The 23,230-nt window shown below is 34.7% G+C and overlaps 1 protein-coding gene and 1 long non-coding RNA gene across 2 annotated transcripts in view; one reads left to right on the forward strand and one right to left on the reverse strand.

Annotated features, from left to right (window-relative positions):
* Positions 1-815: 815 nt before the first annotated feature.
* LOC126812284 (uncharacterized) lies at positions 816-8,581 on the reverse strand. The gene is made up of 6 exons (XR_007675879.2): positions 8,541-8,581; positions 7,465-7,561; positions 6,943-7,016; positions 5,119-5,233; positions 4,455-4,574; positions 816-4,333 (listed from the first exon to the last, which is right to left on the reverse strand). It is a non-coding gene; the product is annotated as an uncharacterized LOC126812284 (long non-coding RNA).
* The window catches only part of LOC126812283 (ufm1-specific protease 1), a 41,869-nt gene continuing 26,977 nt past the window's right edge, over positions 8,339-23,230 (forward strand). Inside the window, exons 1-3 of the mRNA XM_050538584.2 lie at positions 8,339-8,455; positions 9,072-9,190; positions 9,326-9,535. Of these exons, the coding sequence (XP_050394541.1) occupies positions 9,077-9,190; positions 9,326-9,535 (324 nt within the window). The 5' untranslated portion in view covers positions 8,339-8,455; positions 9,072-9,076. The remainder of the gene's footprint in view (positions 8,456-9,071; positions 9,191-9,325; positions 9,536-23,230) is intronic.

Genomic DNA, 23,230 nt, shown 5'->3' on the forward strand with positions numbered 1-23,230 from the left:
TTTTGGGGTGGAGCAATTAGATTTCTGGCTGGTGTACCCCACCACTGAAAAAGTCTGACCATTTTATTCTTATCCTGAGTACTTTGCAACAAGTTTCGTGCTTTGAGTAAATTGACTCATCTGGCTGAGCCTTTGGTGTGGGGCAATTAGGAACGTCTGGATGGGACGACAGGAAGACTTGCCCAATACTACTCAATTTAATTGAAGTATTATGTTTGTGTTTCACAATAAAGCGATAGTATTTAGTGGTATTTAATTTAGGTAGTATTGGGTAAATCGTCCTACCCGGCGGGGATACATCACCACTAAAAATGTTATGGTGGTCGTCATTCTTGATACACGTTTTGAAACACGTTTCGTGTGGTTATATATATAGTAAATGAACTAGTGGGCAAGTTTACCCCACCACCGAAAATATCTGACAGTTGCCACTGTTGATGCATGTAAAGATGCTAAACACTATGCAACAAATTTTATGTAGATAGTAAATGCGATGATCTAGCTTAGCTTTTGTGGGTGGGGCAATTATGAACGTCTTGACAATTAGAATTTACTCAAATCTGACGATATTGATTTTGTCTTGGTCTGATAGCAGAAAACCATTTGTGATGCACAAATATGTTCTCAGCATACCAAAAAATGTGACGAAAAGGGAGAAATGTTTCCACAAATTTGGATCTTAGGTGTCTGTAACTGTTTTTGCCAAAGCCGTCAACTTATAAATAGGTCAAATGAATGATTATGGATTTCCTTGTCTGCGATATCACCTGGACGCTAAGCCCCACGAACGAACAATTATGGATCTCTTATATAGATTGTCAGTTATGGAGTTAGCTTTATATCCAATTTTCTTTAACATACACATTAAAAAATATTATATCAATATTTAAACATGCAATAAATAAACAAGTTTGATACGGGTATAACTGTATTAGATAAACTTGTGTTGTGTTACACCATGTGGTACATATTTAATACTGACCGTAATGAGATCTGGTACAACAGTAAATATTTTATTGCGTGTTTTGTTGTAGAAAGGTCCACTGATCTTATCTGTTTAGTTCTAGAGAATTGTTTTTATCGATCTATAATCTGGTGAAAAGTGTAAATACAGACACGATTCTGAAGGTTTTGACTATGGTGTGTCTTATTATATTCAATGTAAGAGCAGACCATATAATATACTTGTAATATGAATATGCCTCCGCCTCACCGGCCTACATATATTTTTATATATATAGCAAGCACAAGAATGGGTTATTTGTTTAATAGACTACCTCTGATGTTAAGGTTTCAGGGAAAGTTGGAAACAATATGGACACATTTTAATATTTTCAAAATCAGCTAACATTATACAAGCTTATTTGAATGTTGTTATCGCAGCCATAAAAAGATTTCGTGCATCAAACCGCGGCACAGTGTTATATGTATGATGGCATAGTATATTCGCACAATGTTGTTGCTTTTGGTATATCGGTACCAGGCATTAACAGTATAAAGTTGCACATTTTCTTAGAACCACGTTGGTAAAAGCAACACAGTACAAATTCTAATGATTGTCTCATGATTCTATGCAAGCTGTGCCAACCACAGGGTTGTCTTCATTCTGGTACTCTCACTTTAAATAATAACATTTGGTTGAAGCAGCTATTTGCAACAAAACTAGTCTATTATCACTAAAAGTCAATGACACGCAATTGTAATTATGACTAAAAGGGTAATCACGATTTTAATTTTAACTTTCTAGGTGTGAAGCCATGGCCCTTTGGACTGTTCTGCAGCAAAATGTCAGTTTTGTGTTTCCATATATTCATTGGCTTTATTGAAAACCTTTGAGGCATTTTCTCAAATAGTTTTGGTCTTGTATCTAGCGACTTGTGGAGTCTGAAAGGATATGAAAGTGAAGATTTAGAGGATTGTAAGAATTGCCTATCAATATTTGGCAATTCCACCTCATGATTAGAGTCTCTGGTTTTCAGAGCAGACCTTCCCGTAAGTAATAATGGTGTCCTTGGTTCCTGACATTTCTCAGAACCACCTTCGTCCAGAGTAGGTAATTCACAATAAAATGTTTTGTTCAAATTATTCAAGCTATGGAAACGTCTTATTCTTTTCCGCGTATCCACATAGGTATTGAGGGATTCGTTGAATCTTCCTTTAAACTCTAATCCAAAGTCATTGAGCGTCAAGCGGATCTTTGGTACGAACGTTGTTGCCATCCTCGATGAATATTTCTCATGTCGGCTATCGTCAGCTTCCTGTAACGTATGAAATGTTTTCTCCTTAAAAAACTCTCGATCATCGTTGATCGCATCACTAAATCGGAACACTCTGTTTGTAGCCGGTGCTGATGTAGTATCACTCCATTGTAATTCTGGCAATTCCATATTTGAACCGAGAAACCACACGATTTACAGAATCTTCACTACTGAAGGTGGAGGATTGTCCAAATTAATACAAGGACTTTAAATCCAACACGAAATTCATAGTTGATTATTTAACTAAGGTATCCAGCGTTTTTACACACGTGATTAAACAATGATATAGCCCAACACTGTGCTATTATTCATACCTATTTCAAGCACCTGTCATATCTATGTTTACCATGGTGTCATATCTATGTTTACCATGGTGTCACACATTGTTTTACAGCCTAGCTGGCGTGAGTATTGTGGCTGATTGTATTTCATAGCCCCATGTTGGCAACAGACGACCCCACGTGCCGACAATATTGACTAATTCGTGACACGTTCGTTTAATCGGTAGTTCAATTTAAGATCGACGCTATGAAATCCTGATAACCACCAATGTAAGTAAGGTTCTTAGAAAACTACAGATATACATCACAACTTAATATTATTAATTAAACTGGCGCATTTTGAAGACCCGAGATTTAAGAATAATTTGATTGCAAGATGCTTCATTATTTTCTACCAACAATTTTTTAGTCTTACATAAAGTCACCATAACCCCAAAACTGTTTGAGAAAATGTAGTATTACGAGAATCGTAAAAACAGGTATATAAAGAATAGAGATATTGCAAGTTTATACAGAATTGACAAATAGATTTACGAGGACAATAATATATTGATAGAGTACTGTATTGACGCGTCATTAAGCATACGAATCATAGTGCTATGATTTGCCCATAAAGATAAATGATGTCCGTGCATGGGTTTCGAACATAAATGAAGACGATAACAGAAGATGATATCAAATTTAACAACAAATTACAGAATTTTTTATTTTAAACAAAACATCTTAATGTTAATATTGGCACAAAATAATGCCCATGAAATTAATTATTTACACTTATGTACAAAAATGTAAAATATGGGATATAGAATTAATACAATTTTCTTAATACCTCCTGTTGGGTGGTCGAATGGTTTAAAACCCTGTACACCCTGCCAACATTTTCGGTAACATGTTGACCAGATGCGACGTTGCTGAAAAGTTGATAGTCTATACAGTTCAGAAACATTCGGTGACATTCGACAACATGTTGCCCAAATGTTGTCGAAAAATATACTAGATGAATTTCGTTGCCCAGATGCTAATGATGTTCCGAGTTTTATCCAATCAGAAATGGGCCATAAATCACATGATGTAGACAACATGGCAGCTACCAGCAGGGAATTGTTGTTAATTTGCCCAACATGTTGTCGAATTGTTGCCGTGTGTATACAGGGCTAAATTTTTGTTGCACAGGTGTGTTGCCGAGATGTTTCCGAAAATGTTACCGAAAATGTTGGCAGTTTATACAGAGCTTTAGGCGTCTGCTTTAGATCATAAGTGGGCGTTAATCAATATCCCTCTCTCTTCTCCAACAAGTTACAATAGGATATATAAATATCTACACAATTTGAAAAATACAACTATAAAAACATTTGTAATATAATTGGCTTGGGAAAAAGGATTTTAACCCAAACATCACTGACATATCACAACTAAAATTAAAATCTGAATTAATTAAATATCGATTTGTATAGTCTGCAGGATTAACACAAACAATTATTTTTATGTAGAAAATCTATCTTGTTAACATTCATCCAGTGAATATGGTATGTTGCTTGTCACCTTCAATAAAGGATTCTTTTGCATAGCTTATATACCGGATTTTGTGCTGTCTATTATCATCAAGTATTATCTTCTTTTTGAACTGATCCTTCACGAAAGAAATCGGAAGAGGGTTTGATTACCATCCTTAATCCATGGTTTCGTTAATATTATTGACATGGAAAAACGTTTATAAGAATAAACAGAATAAAAAGGACTGAAATAATGCTGGAATAATCATTATGTACAGCGTACGGTTTATGCACAGTGTAGCTGAAAAGACAAATAATAAATATGCATCAATTAAGTCGGATACTAAATTAGTGATAATATATAAATTCTTATAAAATTCTCAGAAAGAAGTATTATAACCGTGGAAATTTAAAAAAATTACCTGTAGAGACATTGTATTCTTAGGCAAGTAATGATCACATCAAAGGTTGTTTCAAAATGACGCCCCTTTAACCGTATCAGCAGATCCATATTGTACTGATACATTTAGTTGAGTAGTTAGCTGTAAGTAACACAATTATTATCTAATACATCAATCAATTCTACAAAGTTCTTTTTAACACCCAAAGCTGGCTTGTTCCGACTATATAACTAGCTAAAAGCGCAACCCATTGATGTTTTGGAATGATTTACTAAAGATTACTAGGAATACAATTATTCTTTTATCCTCTAAGGAGTGGTTAGTCCAGCGAAATCAAAATACTTCACAAGTGTTATATAATCTTTAAGAGGCATTTAGTAACTGGGTAGAGCAATACACAAAAAACACATACTTATGGAAAAACAGCTACTTATTTATTTGGGCGACGTTTCGAAGAGTATTCTCTCAACGTTATCAAGCTAATGATAACGTTGATAACGTTGAGAGAATACTCTTCGAAACGTCGCCCAAATAAATAAGTAGCTGTTTTTCCATAAGTATGTGTTTTTTGTGTAAGTGTTATATAGTGCACACCTATCCGAGAATAATTTGTATAAGCTTAATTTTCCCTTTGCCGACCTTTTCGTTATATTTTCAAAAAACCGTAGCTTTAATAATCACTAACCTGTTTAAATTTGGCCCTGATGGTTTCCAGCTCTTCAAATAATGTCTGGTTTAAAGCATCTTCCAATGCAAAATTTTCGATCATTGTATTTAAAGAATCCATCGTTTTCTTCGTCCTAAAATAGGCATCGTACAGTAATTAATTTATATAGAGAGTTCTAATACACCCAATAGGTATTATTGCCACCTAGTAATATAAAAAAAACTATTGTTTTCGCGTTTTTGGAAAAAGTACATATTCTACAGAATTAAACTCAATACTATCCGAAAACTATTAAGTTCAAAACAGGCCCTGCGGAACGGTGGTGGTGGTGGTGGTGGTGGTGGTGAGGGGGGGGTGGTGAGGGGGGGGGGTTACTCCTTTCTCCAGGATATTGCATGCAAGTATTTATGCGGTTAGATATAAGGCCTGATTCCTAACATAGAAGTGAGACTTCTAGTAGTACGTCGACTTTCAGAAGAAAACCCTGCTATGCTCTATACTGATCCCTGGTTTGAGGGACCCCCAGTTGCGAGGGTCACGATTAGTTAACTGAACAGTCGATTCAACCTCATCTCACTCCCATTGTATCTATGACAGATTAGGTAATTAAAAAATGAAGTGATATAGTTTTTCTCACTCTCTTTTCCTGTGTCCCTCATCCATCAAATTTTTTTTTATTATTGAAATAAACGGTATATTTATATACATAACTATCCTATAAACAGTATTACGCAGTAAAAAGACACACCACGCCACACTAACACCACCCCCTACCAACCACAGAGAATAGGTGAAAATAAAAATCACCTCGTCATACCCCACAGGAAGAATAAAGACATGTATTTTGTATTTTAGATTCCTTCGATTTGTAGTTCTTCTTTCGTTCCCGCGCGCTTTATCAAAATATCTGTTTTCCTTATTATATTGTTGTCCTCTATAAGAAAGTGGGCGAAATTTGTCCTATAGACAAATACCCAAAACGTGCTGTTCTTCGAAAGTCTGCAGTGTAGTTCCTAATTGGAGCCGACGGTTTAAACATTTTTAAGTTTGTCGTCAACGGCGTCAACGGAGAAACCCCACGAGGTTGGACAGGCGATCCTACTCCTTTTCACGTACAACCGGGGAATCGACACCACGACAGTTGACTCGATGACGTACGTGGCTTTTTTTTTTCGCACGTATACAGTGAATGGCCATTTTGCTCAGTAATCCCAGCCAGAATTTGGCTATTTTTTTAAAATTGCGTTAGAGTTTTAAATTTTTGTTTAGAACTGAAATAAATTAACTTTTAGTCAATCCCCACGCTAATAACATGAACAGAATTGATTGTGTATATCTGAAATAGACACGACCGAAGCACAAAATAGTGCTAATATGCCAACGTCAAATGTAGAGTTGTAGATGGTGTTATTTTTGTGAAAAATCATTGGAAGAAGCGATAGGACGTTCTGTACGGATTATACAGTCCTAAAGGCTGCAAGAAGGCTATTGTTTACAATGTAACATTGTGTCTTGTAATGTTGATAATGATCATAATGATGGTGTTTACATTTGTTTGTTGATATGACCTCATGACCTGTGACGTTTAGATAACGTCATATGGTTATCATGGCTATTCACTGTGTCAGAGTCACTTCTCTGCAGGTAGGGTGAGTCTGTCGTTCAGATTGACTTGATGACAGAGCTTTTGATACAACGCGCACGCGCTAACGATTCGGCCATCCACCCCCAACCAGGTGCAGATTAGAGAGTCTGGCAAGGTACAATTTTTAATCGTTCAGATGGGACAAAAGGGAATGGTGGTTTACAGTTCACTCAAAATAAAATGGAAGGAACGCTTACCTGGGTTTGCTCAATCCTACTTCTTTTTCTAAGATTCGTCTGAGCTCTAATGCATAGCCATGATAAAAGCCAAGCTGCAATTTTGAAACGAATGAAATAATCAAGACGTAACGTATACATTAAATATATAATGAGAAAAATCTGTCAGTGGATTGCACGGATATCGAAGTGATCTGATTCGATTTATAAGTCGTACAAAATGATACGTCTGCGCAAAAAAAAATGATCTGGGTTTATTTTGAATATCATTTTATATATCGTTTAATGTCATAACCATGCACCTTTAAGCATATAATTTCGGTTTTACGACGGATTCTATCAAATTCTGTAATTTACCGTTGGATTGAAAAAAATAAGTTCTGAAATAAACGGCTTCTATATTCATTCAAAACAGATTTATTATTCTCAATGTAGGCCAAGGTTTAATTCAAGAGTAAATTCTATGACAAGAAAAATTCATGGATTTATCCTCCATTAAACAGTACAAAAAGTGAAAATTAAATATCTACATTTTGTACAAACCTCCGAACCTATGTTTCCACCCTTCTCGATTCCTAACATACAACCTTCTGACTTACCAGATTCACATCCAGCAAGAAAACCTTCTTCATAGCCAGTTCTGTAAAATACAAGAACATAAAAAAAAATCTTACTGCACTGAACCCTATTTGTAATACATGAGTATAAAAATTGTGCCGTATGCTGTTCAGTTAAAATATTAATACTCATAATGCTGTAATAAGCATTGCGCCTCCCTGATTCTAGTCTACTCTGTACAGCATTGGATAGACCGTTTGCATGACCGAAAAAAACAATTAAACAAATGATGTGATTGCACCCACCGTCACACCCGTTCACGTATATCTCAATTATTGTAATGTAAATCTGTAGCTATTGTGCAATTAAAGCATAGCTGAAATGAAATATGAAATGGGGTTTAAGCTTCTACTATTCTGTTCCGAAATGGGCTAATGAAGACGGGCATACAGTGTGCTATGAAGTATGAGGGAAATTTCGCCCGGACAGCGGCACTACGGCCTACTCTTATACATGGGGGAACCACGGGAAACCACGCCAGAAAATCCGGATGAACTTTCTCGGCCAATGCAGGAATCGAACACCCGACCTCCAGGTTAGTGAGCCAGCGTTTTAACTACTTAGCCACCGTGATCCCCTTAAAACAATGTAAACTTGAAATAGCCATAACTTAATAGAGAATTGGCCGAATTAAATAAATTTTGGCCCACAATTGTCTTAAAAAAGTAGGGGGCCTACTGTTGACAATATATTTTTTTAAACTTTTATACTGGCTTGTCAGTATAACAGGTTCGCACTTTACCTGGGGCCTTACAAGATTCGTTCAAAAACCGTAGTTTGAAGGGTACCTGTTGTGAGACTGAATAACCAGGTCTACGTCTACGAATTCGGCAGTCAAACAAAACCAGATTGGCTCAACAATAAACAGTAGTTTTGACGGAATCGTTGAAAATAACATTTTGTCGGTTGTCATAAGGTATTATTGTGTTTGATATCTTGATTAACCATACCATATATACATAGGTCTACTGACATAAGATAAATATAATATGTTTATTTACCTTTCTCGTTTGATGGAGGCGGCCATGATTACAAGGGAGGTAACTCTATTATAGGTATTAGGATTTAGACGACCGCATTTGGGGGAAAGTTACCTGTTCCAGAAAGCAAATTACCTTTATTTACTAAAATCTAGAATAACCCATTAGAATATTCTTTGTGCATAATTAATGTGATTTGATTAAATTGTTACATAGCACTATTGGGGTTCTTTTGGTCATATGACACTGGCTCCCTAATCAAGTGGCCGCTTGGAATTGTTCAGCGTTTGCAAGGCACAGCCTCTAGTCGTTTGGATATGACGTTGGGCATGTCCAAGTCTCCCTCATAGCACACTGCTCGATATCATTATCCCCGTCGCCCCAGATTGCCCAATTGTCCCAATTTAGGTCAACAATGTGTAGCGTAGCAAAACAAAATGAATTAGGTTATTACGCATTCTCTTTAGATTTACCTTTCTTTTTATGGATTGTACTTATCGAAATGTCAATAAAAATATGTTGTGTTTGTTACGTACGTTATTTATATTATAGGGGATATGGAATTGACTTTGAACGCCCACACTGGTTTAGCGAAACCTGGCAGTTCAGTTGCTTTGGTTTCTGGAACTTATAAGTATTATCACTATGGTTGTGATAATACACAGGACCAGGTAAGCGGTAGATGTTTATTTTTAAAAAGAATTGGAACCGTTACATGAATTTACCACCCCGGCAAATAGTAATGCGGCCAAGTTCGATTCAACATAACCCTTACAAATTGATTGGGTTATATGTGTTTCTTGTAGGGATGGGGTTGTGGATACAGAACATTACAGACAATTTGTTCTTGGATAGAACACGAAAAACAACAAAAAGAATGCCCGCCAAGTGTTCCTTCCTTGATGCAGATACAAGAAGCTTTAGTTACCATGGGTGATAAAAGGCCACCATTTAAAGGTTCTAAAGAATGGATAGGAAGTTTTGAAGTGTGTTTATGTGTTGACTATTTTTACCAGGTAGGTGCTATCATACTCTATATCTGATACCGAATTGGTGAAATGTACCAGCAACCAGACCTAGCATGATAAAGCGCTAATTAGGGTTTCACACTGCGTAGCCAGTGTGAAACACTATTGTTTTTGTTCGGATTATTATTCTTATTATTATTATTTTTCCATTTGAGCATATCTCAGAAACTACTTGTCGGATCGATTCGATGTCTTCGGTTTTACTGGGAAAGTGGGTTTGACTTAAATTTTAAAGCTATTTCCAACGTTCTGCGACAATGCGAAATGTCCGAAATCACCGGAGTTGTCGTTTTTCGATATTTTGCCGTAATGTTATCAATAATTGTCGGATTGTAATATTTGATACATTTTGACATAGCCAGAGACAAGGCACATAGCTACGGTTCTTTGGATTTTTTTATTTTCGACGAATCTTCGGAGATATTAGGCGCAAAATTTTACGAAAAACTTTTTTATTAATGAATATTTTTATGTGGTATTTTAATAAGGGTTAAAGGGTCATCTGATTTTTCCTTGGCCCCCATTGGCTAATTCAGTTTTTCAGTCCTGGATTAATTATTTATTGTTCGATTTGTATAAAACAAAGTTCATATGTTCCGGTGTCCAAAATGTCATTTTTGTTTTGTTACCGGTACATTTTCCTTTCGGCAACGGAAGTAACATAAATTTAGCAAAAACTGCAATTTTGAGAGTTCGGTACCACTTTTTGAAAGCAAATATTATTTTTTTCAAATCTGGTATGACTGAAAGGGTTTGCCCTGTTAATGCGCAGAAATCATCGCGCTCAGTTTTTTTAATTTTTATTTCGTTTTCGGATCATTTCGATTTAAAGGCGAAAAAAGGTGAAAAAATGAGCTATTCACAACCCATTCAGGCTTTTCATATTTTAAATTATTTCTTCGCAACTTTCATAAACTAGTAGCAATAATCCAAACGAAGAGAATGTATGTGAAAATTAATTTGTAATATGAACAGTTGCCGAGAAATGGGCAATTTTGTATGAGTCACTTTTTACGCTAGTTTGCCTGTATCAGAGTCAATTATTATTCGATTTTCATAAAAGTGACACCATTTGATGCGTAATGTCAATTTTAACAAGGTCAAACCAATTTAACATTTTCAATGTCACCGGAAATGACGTAATTTGGGCAAAATTTGTATTTATAACCTTCAAAACCAGTAATTTATTCAAATGTGTCTTGTTTGTTATTTGTTTAAAATTTTGATATTGATTCCAATCAACTTATAGAATGAACCCATACGATCTCGGTTGCGGAGAAATAGACGATTTTCAACAGGTAACTTTTCAAGGTTTTTCATAAAATTCCCCGTCTGTGATACCTAATGCCATTTACGATTTCATACAAGTAATTTAACACTTTTACTGTTACCGGAAGTAACGTCATTGTGGCAAAAACTGTATTTTTAGCCTTCAAAACAGATATTTTATTCAAATGAGTCTGATTTGTATTGTTTTTAAAATTATGATATTTGATTCCAATCAGCAAATAGATTGAACCCACACGATCATACAAATACCAAAAAAAGGGTTCTAACTTGTACGGTTGCAGAGAAATAGACGATTTTCTACAAGTCACTTTTCAAGGATTTTGGTCTATAAAAGTGGCAAATATTATTCGATTTACATGGCATTATTAAGTGCTAATATAATGAAAACAAATCAACCCATCAATACTATCAAGAAAACAATATTATGTTTTATGTAGTAGTAAGTACAAATTATGTAGAATTAATAAGATTGAAGAATTTCATACACTGCGATTGCACATTGTAACATGATATATCCTTGGCATTATTTAGTGCTAATAAATATAGCATAAATCAACACATAAATAATACCAAGAACACAACCATAGTCAGCAGACCGAGACACACATCATGCTATACATAGTAGCGCATAACTGAGAATCGCTAAGGAACTTTTTTATCAGTTACAAAGTAATACCTATTTACCTGACATGATAAGTGCTAATATTTAAATAAAACAACGCAAGTAAATATAAATATTCGGAGTTTTATATACAATTTTCTGTTATTAGTGGGAACCATAAAAGTTCTAGCAACAAAAATACTAGTGCATCTATCAATTTACAAACAATACTTGACATATGTGAGTAGTTCACTCACATCTGGTGTGGTGGTTACCATATCCCTCATGTATCAGCATTTATCTCTGATAGTTTGTAGTATATCACCATCACAGAACAATACTGACACAATACTATTACCGATACAAAAATACTAGTGCCAGGCGCAAATCCGGGGTGGGGGGCGCACTTGGTTGATTGCCCGTCAGTCCGCACACCGAGGGCCGGCTTCGCACTCCCAAGTGGGGACAGCACGCCCCCCCCCCTCTTCTGAAAATCCTGGATCCACCCCTGAGTGTATCTATCAATTTACAAACATATTTGAGTAGTTCAACTCCCATGTATAAGCATTTATCTGTGATAGTTTGTATTATCACACCTTCACAAATCAATGCGAATGCACGAAATATTTTGTACTTGTAAATCATAGTCATAGTATGTCGTGTGTCGGAATATTGTTATATTCGTCACATTATTTCGTGCTAGTATAATGAGACCCAATCAACACAAAATTAAATATTGTTCTATTCACATACAGTTGGGGCGAGCGTCATACACGAGACAGGGCATACCTATCTATCATGGCACACCCAAGCTAACAATCTACATATAGAATAAGTAGGCTAACTAGGTATATCCTTGGCATTTATTAGTGCTAACAGTATTAAAATCAGCAACCAAAAAATAGCAAGTACACACATAGTTTGACTCGTACGTAACTAGCTTTTTTTTCGCACGTATACAGTGAATGGCCATTTTGCTCAGTAATCCCAGCCAGAATTTGGCTATTTTTTTAAAATTGCGTTAAAGTTTTAAATTTTTGTTTAGAACTGAAATAAATTAACTTTTAGTCAATCCCCACGCTAAAAACATTAACAGAATTGATATATCTGTATATATCTGAAATAGACACGACCGAAGCACAAAATAGTGCCAATATGCCGAAGGTGTATAGATGATGTTATTTTTGTGAAAAATCATTTGAAGAAGCGGTAAGACGTTCTGTACGGATTATACAGTCCTAAAGGCTGCAAGAAGGCTATTATTTACAATGTAACATTGTGTCTTGTAATATTGATAATGATCATAATGATGGTGTTTACATTTGTTTGTTGATGTGACCTCATGACCTGTGACGTTTAAATAAAGTCATATGGATATCATGGCTATTCACTGTGTCAGAGTCACTTCTTTGTTTGTTGATGTGACCTCATGACCTGTGACGTTTAGATAAAGTCATATGGATATCATGGCTATTCACTGTGTCAGAGTCACTTCTCTGCAGGTAGGGTGAGTCTGTCGTTCAGATTGAGTTTGACTGAAACTTCATGTACTGGTCATTACATTTCCCATACCCTAGGTGTAGCTATCTGTCATTAGCACGTAATTTATGTGAGCTAAAAATACTATTGCAAAATACTAGACATGGATCGGCATTTATCTGTGATAGTTTTGTAGCATCACACCTTCACAAAACAATACTGACGGACGACTTGTACGATGCTGATACATAATATACACGGTTCAATTTGTGGGCTATAATACCTTTTTTGTAAAAGCATTTTTGAGCATTCGTCCGTGATAGTTTGTAAAATAATGATGCATATATTGCAAGCTTGTATCAGCATTTATCTGTGATAGTTTGTAGTCTTACAAATTCACAAAACAATACTGACACAGGACCAGTTGGATAGAGTATATCTCCACATGCGAGGTTGTGTGTACATTTAAACTGACACACGATCGTTGTGTGAACTGAAATATTAGCGCAAACTTTTGCGGCTTAACATTTATCATCATTATCATAAAAAATGACTTCGTGAAAGGTAGATTCAACTCTCATTATCAGCATTTATCTGTGATAGTATTTTTTTTTTAATATTACATGTCCACAGGATACACGAATGGTACAATCAGGTTTAGTCTATCATAACAATACAGCATTCTTGGCATTATTTAGTGCTAATATAGCGAAAACAAAATCAGCCCATAAAAAATATCAAGAAAACAATATTTTGTTTTATGTAGTAGTAAATACAGATTATGTAGAATTAATAAGATTGAAGAATTTCATACACTGCCTTTGCACATTGTAACATGATATATCCTTGGCATTATTTAGTGCTAATAAATATAACATAAATCAACACATAAATAATACCAAGAACACAACCATAGTCAGCAGACTAATAACGAGACACACATAAAGTAGCACATAACAGAGAATCGCTAAGGAACTTTTTATCAGTTACAAAGTAATACCTATTTACTTGGCATGATAAAGTGCTAATATTTAAAAAATAATCAACATCAAAACAATGCAAGTAAATATAAATATTGGGAGTTTTATATCAATTGTTTGTTATTAGTGCGAACAGTGCTAAATTCAACATTCGCGAACCATACAAGTTCAGGACGATTGCTACATGACGATTCCCACTATTGGGACGAAAATCCGAGCACCCATGTATACATTGGCGTGCACGTAAAAGATCCCTTGGCAGTTGGAGTAGGCCATAGTGCCGCTGCCCGGGCAAATATTCCCACATAGCACACTATGCCCGTCTTCATTAGCCCAGCCGGAGTAGAACAGTAGGACGTTAAACCCCATTTCATTCTAACACGATACATCCTTGGCATTATTTAGTGCTAATAACTATAGAATAAATCAACACAAGAATGCAATCATAATTACATAAATCAACAGAATTTGTCCTTGACCAACAACCATTTGACAGCAGTAGGCCAATACTGAGACACACGCCATGATATACATAAAGTATCACATAACTGATATGTGTAAGGAATCCGTTTATTTAAAAATAATCAGCATCAAACCCCGAAATGACCCAGTTTATGTCGAGTGGACGTTAAACCCCCACATCTCCCTCTCGCTCTTCACTCTATAAGCTAAAAATATTATTGTAAGCTACTTTCATCATAATCATGTATTAACATTTATCTGTGATAGTTTGTACTATAACACCATCACGGGAAAATACTGACACAAACCTATTACCGATACAAAAATCCTAATGCATCTATCAAATACTCACACAAAACTATTACCGATACAAATATCCTAGTGCATCTAGGACCTCACATATTTGAATAGTTCAACTCACATATTTCTGCATTTATTGTTTAACGATCACAGGGCTTGGTGTGGGGGTTACCATATCTGAGTAGTTCAACTCTCATGTATCCACATTTATCTGTGATAGTTTGTATTATCACACTTTCACAAACCAATACGAATGCACGAAATGTTTTATACAGTGAAATCATTTCATATGTCCTAGAATTTATACAATCGGTCATAGTATGTCGTGTATCGGAGTATTATAATATTCTTTGCATTATTTTTGATAATATAATGAGACCAAAGCCACACATAAATATTATTTTATTTAGATAGAGATGCGGTGAGCATTATACACGAGTCAGGGCATACCTATCTATCATGGCAAACCCAGACTAAAAATCTACATATAGAATAAGTAACTAGGTATATCTTTGGCATTTATTAGTGCTAGTACACACATAGTTGACGTTTGAAAACTGAAACTGCGTGTACTGATCATTGCATTTCCCATACCCTAGGTGTCTCGTAAATAGTCGTTTTAGCTTTTACATCATAGACATGGATAAGAATTTGTCGTCATTTGTCTAATTCGGTATTTGTTAACCATCTGTAAGCATTACTCTGTGATAGTTTGTAGTATCACACAATCACAAAACAATACTGACATACACAAAGTACAATACCGATACCAACAATAGTGCTTATTATCACACAATCACAGAACAATAGACATGGATCAGCATTTATCTGTAGCATCACACCTTCACAAAACAATTCTGACACACGACTTGTATGATGCTGATACATATACACAGTTCAGTTTGTGGACTATAATACTTTCTTAAAACTTTAACATCATAAATATTCATCTGTAATAGTTTGTATAATAATTAATAATGGTGAATATAAACTAGAAGTACTATTGCAAGCTTGTATCAGCATTTATCTGTGATAGTTTGTAGTATTACACATTCACAAAATAATACTGATACAGGACCAGTCGTATAGAGTATCTCCACATGCGAGGTTGTGTGTACATTTAAACTTACACACGATCGTTTTGTGAACTAAAAAATATAGCGCAAACTTTTGCGGCTTAACATTTATTATCATTTGTTAATCATAAAAAATGACTTCGTGAAAGGTATATTCAACTCTCATTATCAGCATTTATCGGTGATAGTATTTTTTTTAATATTACACGTCCACAGGATTCACGAATGGTACAATACAGCATTCTTGGCATTATTAAGTGCTAATATAATGAAAACAAATCAACCCATCAATACTATCAAGAAAACAATATTATGTTTTATGTAGTAGTAAGTACAAATTATGTAGAATTAATAAGATTGAAGAATTTCATACACTGCGATTGCACATTGTAACATGATATATCCTTGGCATTATTTAGTGCTAATAAATATAGCATAAATCAACACATAAATAATACCAAGAACACAACCATAGTCAGCAGACCGAGACACACATCATGCTATACATAGTAGCGCATAACTGAGAATCGCTAAGGAACTTTTTTATCAGTTACAAAGTAATACCTATTTACCTGACATGATAAGTGCTAATATTTAAATAAAACAACGCAAGTAAATATAAATATTCGGAGTTTTATATACAATTTTCTGTTATTAGTGGGAACCATAAAAGTTCTAGCAACAAAAATACTAGTGCATCTATCAATTTACAAACAATACTTGACATATGTGAGTAGTTCACTCACATCTGGTGTGGTGGTTACCATATCCCTCATGTATCAGCATTTATCTCTGATAGTTTGTAGTATATCACCATCACAGAACAATACTGACACAATACTATTACCGATACAAAAATACTAGTGCCAGGCGCAAATCCGGGGTGGGGGGCGCACTTGGTTGATTGCCCGTCAGTCCGCACACCGAGGGCCGGCTTCGCACTCCCAAGTGGGGACAGCACGCCCCCCCCCCTTCTGAAAATCCTGGATCCACCCCTGAGTGTATCTATCAATTTACAAACATATTTGAGTAGTTCAACTCCCATGTATAAGCATTTATCTGTGATAGTTTGTATTATCACACCTTCACAAATCAATGCGAATGCACGAAATATTTTGTACTTGTAAATCATAGTCATAGTATGTCGTGTGTCGGAATATTGTTATATTCGTCACATTATTTCGTGCTAGTATAATGAGACCCAATCAACACAAAATTAAATATTGTTCTATTCACATACAGTTGGGGCGAGCGTCATACACGAGACAGGGCATACCTATTTATCATGGCACACCCAAGCTAACAATCTACATATAGAATAAGTAGGCTAACTGGGTATATCCTTGGCATTTATTAGTGCTAACAGTATTAAAATCAGCAACTAAAAAATAACAAGTACACACATAGTTTGAAACTGCGTGTACTGATCAATACATTTCCCATATTCCCATTGTTTATTATTTTTTGATTTAAATCTGTCATTAGCCCATAATTATTTGATACACGGTTAATTTTGTGAGCTAAAATACTATTCCAAAATACTAGACATGGATCAGCATTTATCTGTGATAGTTTTGTAGCATCACACCTTACTGACACACGACTTGTACGATGCTGAAACATACACACGGTTCAATTTGTAGGTTATAATACTTTTTTTAAAACTTTAACATCATAAATATTTTTGAACATTCATCTACGATAGTTTGTATAATAATGATGCATATAATCTAGAAGTACTATTGCAAGCTTGTATCAGCATTTATCTGTGATAGTTTAAGTATTACACATTCACAAAATAATACTGACACAGGACTAGTTGTATAGAGTTGTGTGTGCATTTAAACTGACATAAACTTAAACATTGGCGAACCATACAAGTTCTAGCAACATTGTATTTTCTTCAGGACAAGAATTCCCACTATTGTTCCATATTACTACACATTCAGAGAACAGTACTGATATGCGACCAAGTGTATACATTGACTATCTTCCATTTAGCTAAAGGTGTGGCGAGTGCGATTTACGGGGAAATCCTGACACACCAAAAATAAAAATAAACAAATAAACTGCATTATCAATTTACAAACTCAAATCTCGGCATTTATTGTTTAACAGGGCTTGGTGTGGGGGTTACCATATCATATCAGCGATTATCTGTGATAGTTTGTAGTATCACATCATCACAAAACAATACTGACACACGACTTGTACGATGCTGATACATACACACGGTTCAATTTGTGGGTTATAATACTTTTTTTAAAACTTTAACATCATAAATATTTTTGAACATTCATCTACGATAGTTTGTATAATAATGATGCATATAATCTAGAAGTACTATTGCAAGCTTGTATCAGCATTTATCTGTGATAGTTTGTAGTATTACACATTCACAAAATAATACTGACACAGGACTAGTTGTATAGAGTTGTGTGTGCATTTAAACTGACATAAACTTAAACATTGGCGAACCATACAAGTTCTAGCAACATTGTATTTTCTTCAGGACAAGAATTCCCACTATTGTTCCATATTACTACACATTCAGAGAACAGTACTGATATGCGACCAAGTGTATACATTGACTATCTTCCATTTAGCTAAAGGTGTGGCGAGTGCGATTTACGGGGAAATCCTGACACACCAAAAATAAAAATAAACAAATAAACTGCATTATCAATTTACAAACTCAAATCTCGGCATTTATTGTTTAACAGGGCTTGGTGTGGGGGTTACCATATCATATCAGCGATTATCTGTGATAGTTTGTAGTATCACATCATCACAGAACAATACTGACACACTACTATTACCGATACAAAAATACTAGTGTATCTATAATTTGAGTAGATTAACTACCATGTATAAGCATTTATCAGTGATAGTTTGTATTATCACACCTTCACAAATCAATGCGAAGGCACGAATTGTTTTGTACCTATATACAATTTATACAATCAGTCATAGTATGTCGTGTATTGGAATATTGCCATATTCTTTGTATTATTTAGTGCTCATATAATGTGACCCAATCAAAAAATTGTTTTATTCAGATACAGTTGTGGCCTGTGCCATACACGAGACAGGACATACCTATCTATCATGGCACACCCAAGCTAACAATCTACATATAGAATAAGTAACTAGGTATATCCTTGGCATTTATTAGTGCTAACAGTATTAAAATCAGCAACTAAAAAATAGCAAGTACACACATAGTTTGACTGAAACTTCATGTACTGGTCATTACATTTCCCATACCCTAGCTATCGATCATTAGCCCATATTTATTTGATACACGGTTAATTTTGTGAGCTAAAAATACTATTGCAAAATACTAGATATGGATCAGCATTTATCTGTGATAGTTTTGTAGCATCACACCTTCACAAAACAATACTGACACACGACTTGTACGATGCTCATACATATACATGGTTCAATTTTCAAAACTTTAACATCATAAATATTTTTGAACATTCATCTGTGATAGTTTTTATGATGCATATAATATAGAAGTAATATTGCAAGCTTGTATCAGCATTTATCTGTGATAGTTGGTAGTATTACACATTCACAAAATAATACTGACACAGGACCAGTTGTATAGAGTATATCTCCACATGCGAGGTTGTGTGTGCATTTAAATGAAATGAAATGGTGTTTAACGTCCTGTGTGTACATTTAAACTGACACACGATCGTTTTGTGAACTAAAATATTAGCGAAAACTTTTGCGGCTTAACATTTATCATCATTTGTTAATCATAAAAAAGGACTCCGTGAATGGTATATTCAACTCTCATTATCAGCATTTATCTATGATAGTATTTTTTTTAAATATTACACGTCCACAGGTTAAGTCCGTCCACAGGTTTAGTCTATCATAACAATACAGCATTCTTGGCATTATTTAGTGCTAATATAATGAAAACAAATCAGCCCATAAAAAATACCAAGAAAACAATATTTTGTTTTATGTAGTAGTAAGTACAAATTATGTAGAATTAATAAGATTGAAGAATTTTACACAATGCCTTTGCACATTGTAAAATGATATATCCTTGGCATTATTTAGTGCTAATAATTATAGAATAAATCAACACATAAATAATACCAAGAACACAACCATAGTCAGCAGACTAATACCGAGACACATAAAGTAGCACATAACAGAGAATGGCTAAGGAACGTTTTATTAGTTCAAAGTAATACATATTTACCTGGCATGATAAAGTGCTAATATTTAAATAATAATCAACATCAAAACAATGCAAGTAAATATAGATATTAAAATCAGCAACTATAAAATAGCAAGTACACATATAGTTTGACTGAAACTTAATGTACTGGTCATTACATTTCCCATACCCTAGGTGTACGGATCATGCTGTTTATTAATTTTTGATTTAAAAACAAAATGGTCTCGTATTAGCTATCTGTCATTAGCACGTAATTTATCTGATACGCGGTTAATTCTGTGAGCTAAAAATACTATTGCAAAATACTAGACATGGATCAGCATTTATCTGTGATAGTTTTGTAGCATCACACCCTCACAAAACAATACTGACACACGACTTGTACGATCCTGATACATAATATAGACGGTTCAATTTGTGGGCTATAATACTTTTTTAAAGCATTTCTGAGCATTCATCAGTGATAGTTTGTATAATAATGGTGCATATATTGCAGGCTTGTATCAGCATTTATCTGTGATAGTTTTTAGTATTACACATTCACAAAACAATACTGACACAGGACCAGTTGCATAGATCTCCACATGCGAGGTTGTGTGTACATTTAAACTTACACACGATCGTTTTGTGAACTAAAATATTAGCGCAAACTTTTGCGGCTTAGCATTTATCATCATTTGTCAATCATAAAAAAGGACTTCGTGTATCAGCATTTATCTATGATAGTATTTTATTTTTAATATTACACGTCCACATGATTCACGAATGGTACAATCAGGTTTAGTCTATCATAACAATACAGCATTCTTGGCATTATTTAGTGCTAATATAGTGAAAACAAAATCAGCCCATAAAAAATATCAAGAAAACAATATTTTGTTTTATGTAGTAGTAAGTACAAATTATGTAGAATTAATAAGATTGAAGAATTTCACACACTGCCTTTGCACATCGTAACATGATATATCCTTGGCATTATTTAGTGCTAATGAATATAACATAAATCAACACATAAATAATACCAAGAACACAACCAGTCAGCAGACTAATAACGAGACACACATAAAGTAGCACATAACTGAGAATCGCTAAGGAACTTTTTATCAGTTACAAAGTAATACCTATTTACTTGGCATGATAAAGTGCTAATATTTAAAAAATAATCAACATCAAAACAATGCAAGTAAATATAAATATTGGGAGTTTTATATCAATTGTTTGTTATTAGTGCGAACAGTGCTAAATTCAACATTCGCGAACCATACAAGTTCAGGACGATTGCTACATGACGATTCCCACTATTGGGACGAAAATCCGAGCACCCATGTATACATTGGCGTGCACGTAAAAGATCCCTTGGCAGTTGGAGTAGGCCATAGTGCCGCTGCCCGGGCAAAAATTCCCACATAGCACACTATGCCCGTCTTCATTAGCCCAGCCGGAGTAGAACAGTAGGACGTTAAGCCCCATTTCATTCTAACACGATACATCCTTGGCATTATTTAGTGCTAATAACTATAGAATAAATCAACACAAGAATGCAATCATAATTACATAAATCAACAGAATTTGTCCTTACCAACAACCATTTGACAGCAGCAGGCCAATACTGAGACACACACCATGATATACATAAAGTATCACATAACTGATATGTGTAAGGAATCCGTTTATTTAAAAATAATCAGCATCAAACCCCGAAATGACCCAGTTTATGTCGAGTGGACGTTAAACCCCCACATCTCCCTCTCGCTCTTCACTTTATAAGCTAAAAATATTATTGTAAGCTACTTTCATCATAATCATGTATTAACATTTATCTGTGATAGTTTGTACTATAACACCATCACGGGAAAATACTGACACAAACCTATTACCGATACAAAAATCCTAATGCATCTATCAAATACTCACACAAAACTATTACCGATCCAAAAATATCCTAGTGCATCTAGGACCTCACATATTTGAATAGTTCAACTCACATATTTCTGCATTTATTGTTTAACGATCACAGGGCTTGGTGTGGGGGTTACCATATCTGAGTAGTTCAACTCTCATGTATCCACATTTATCTGTGATAGTTTGTATTATCACACTTTCACAAACCAATACGAATGCACGAAATGTTTTATACAGTGAAACCATTTCATATGTCCTAGAATTTATACAATCAGTCATAGTATGTCGTGTATCGGAGTATTATAATATTCTTTGCATTATTTTCGATAATATAATGAGACCAAAGCCACACATAAATATTATTTTATTTAGATAGAGATGCGGTGAGCATTATACACGAGTCAGGGCATACCTATCTATCATGGCAAACCCAGACTAAAAATCTACATATAGAATAAGTAACTAGGTATATCTTTGGCATTTATTAGTGCTAGTACACACATAGTTGACGTTTGAAAACTGAAACTGCGTGTACTGATCATTGCATTTCCCATACCCTAGGTGTCTCGTAAATAGTCGTTTTAGCTTTTACATCATAGACATGGATAAGAATTTGTCGTCATTTGTCTAATTCGGTATTTGTTAACCATCTGTAAGCATTACTCTGTGATAGTTTGTAGTATCACACAATCACAAAACAATACTGACATACGCAAAGTACAATACCGATACCAACAATAGTGCTTATTATCACACAATCACAGAACAATAGACATGGATCAGCATTTATCTGTAGCATCACACCTTCACAAAACAATTCTGACACACGACTTGTATGATGCTGATACATATACACAGTTCAGTTTGTGGACTATAATACTTTCTTAAACCTTAACATCATAAATATTTTTGAACATTCATCTACGATAATGATGCATATAATCTAGAAGTACTATTGCAAGCTTGTATCAGCATTTATCTGTGATAGTTTGTAGTATTACACATTCACAAAATAATACTGACACAGGACTAGTTGTATAGAGTTGTGTGTGCATTTAAACTGACATAAACTTAAACATTGGCGAACCATACAAGTTCTAGCAACATTGTATTTTCTTCAGGACAAGAATTCCCACTATTGTTCCATATTACTACACATTCAGAGAACAGTACTGATATGCGACCAAGTGTATACATTGACTATCTTCCATTTAGCTAAAGGTGTGGCGAGTGCGATTTACGGGGAAATCCTGACACACCAAAAATAAAAATAAACAAATAAACTGCATTATCAATTTACAAACTCAAATCTCGGCATTTATTGTTTAACAGGGCTTGGTGTGGGGGTTACCATATCATATCAGCGATTATCTGTGATAGTTTGTA

This window comes from Patella vulgata, chromosome 2 (genome assembly GCF_932274485.2).
Source record: "Patella vulgata chromosome 2, xgPatVulg1.2, whole genome shotgun sequence".
Classification (NCBI taxonomy): domain Eukaryota; kingdom Metazoa; phylum Mollusca; class Gastropoda; family Patellidae; genus Patella; species Patella vulgata.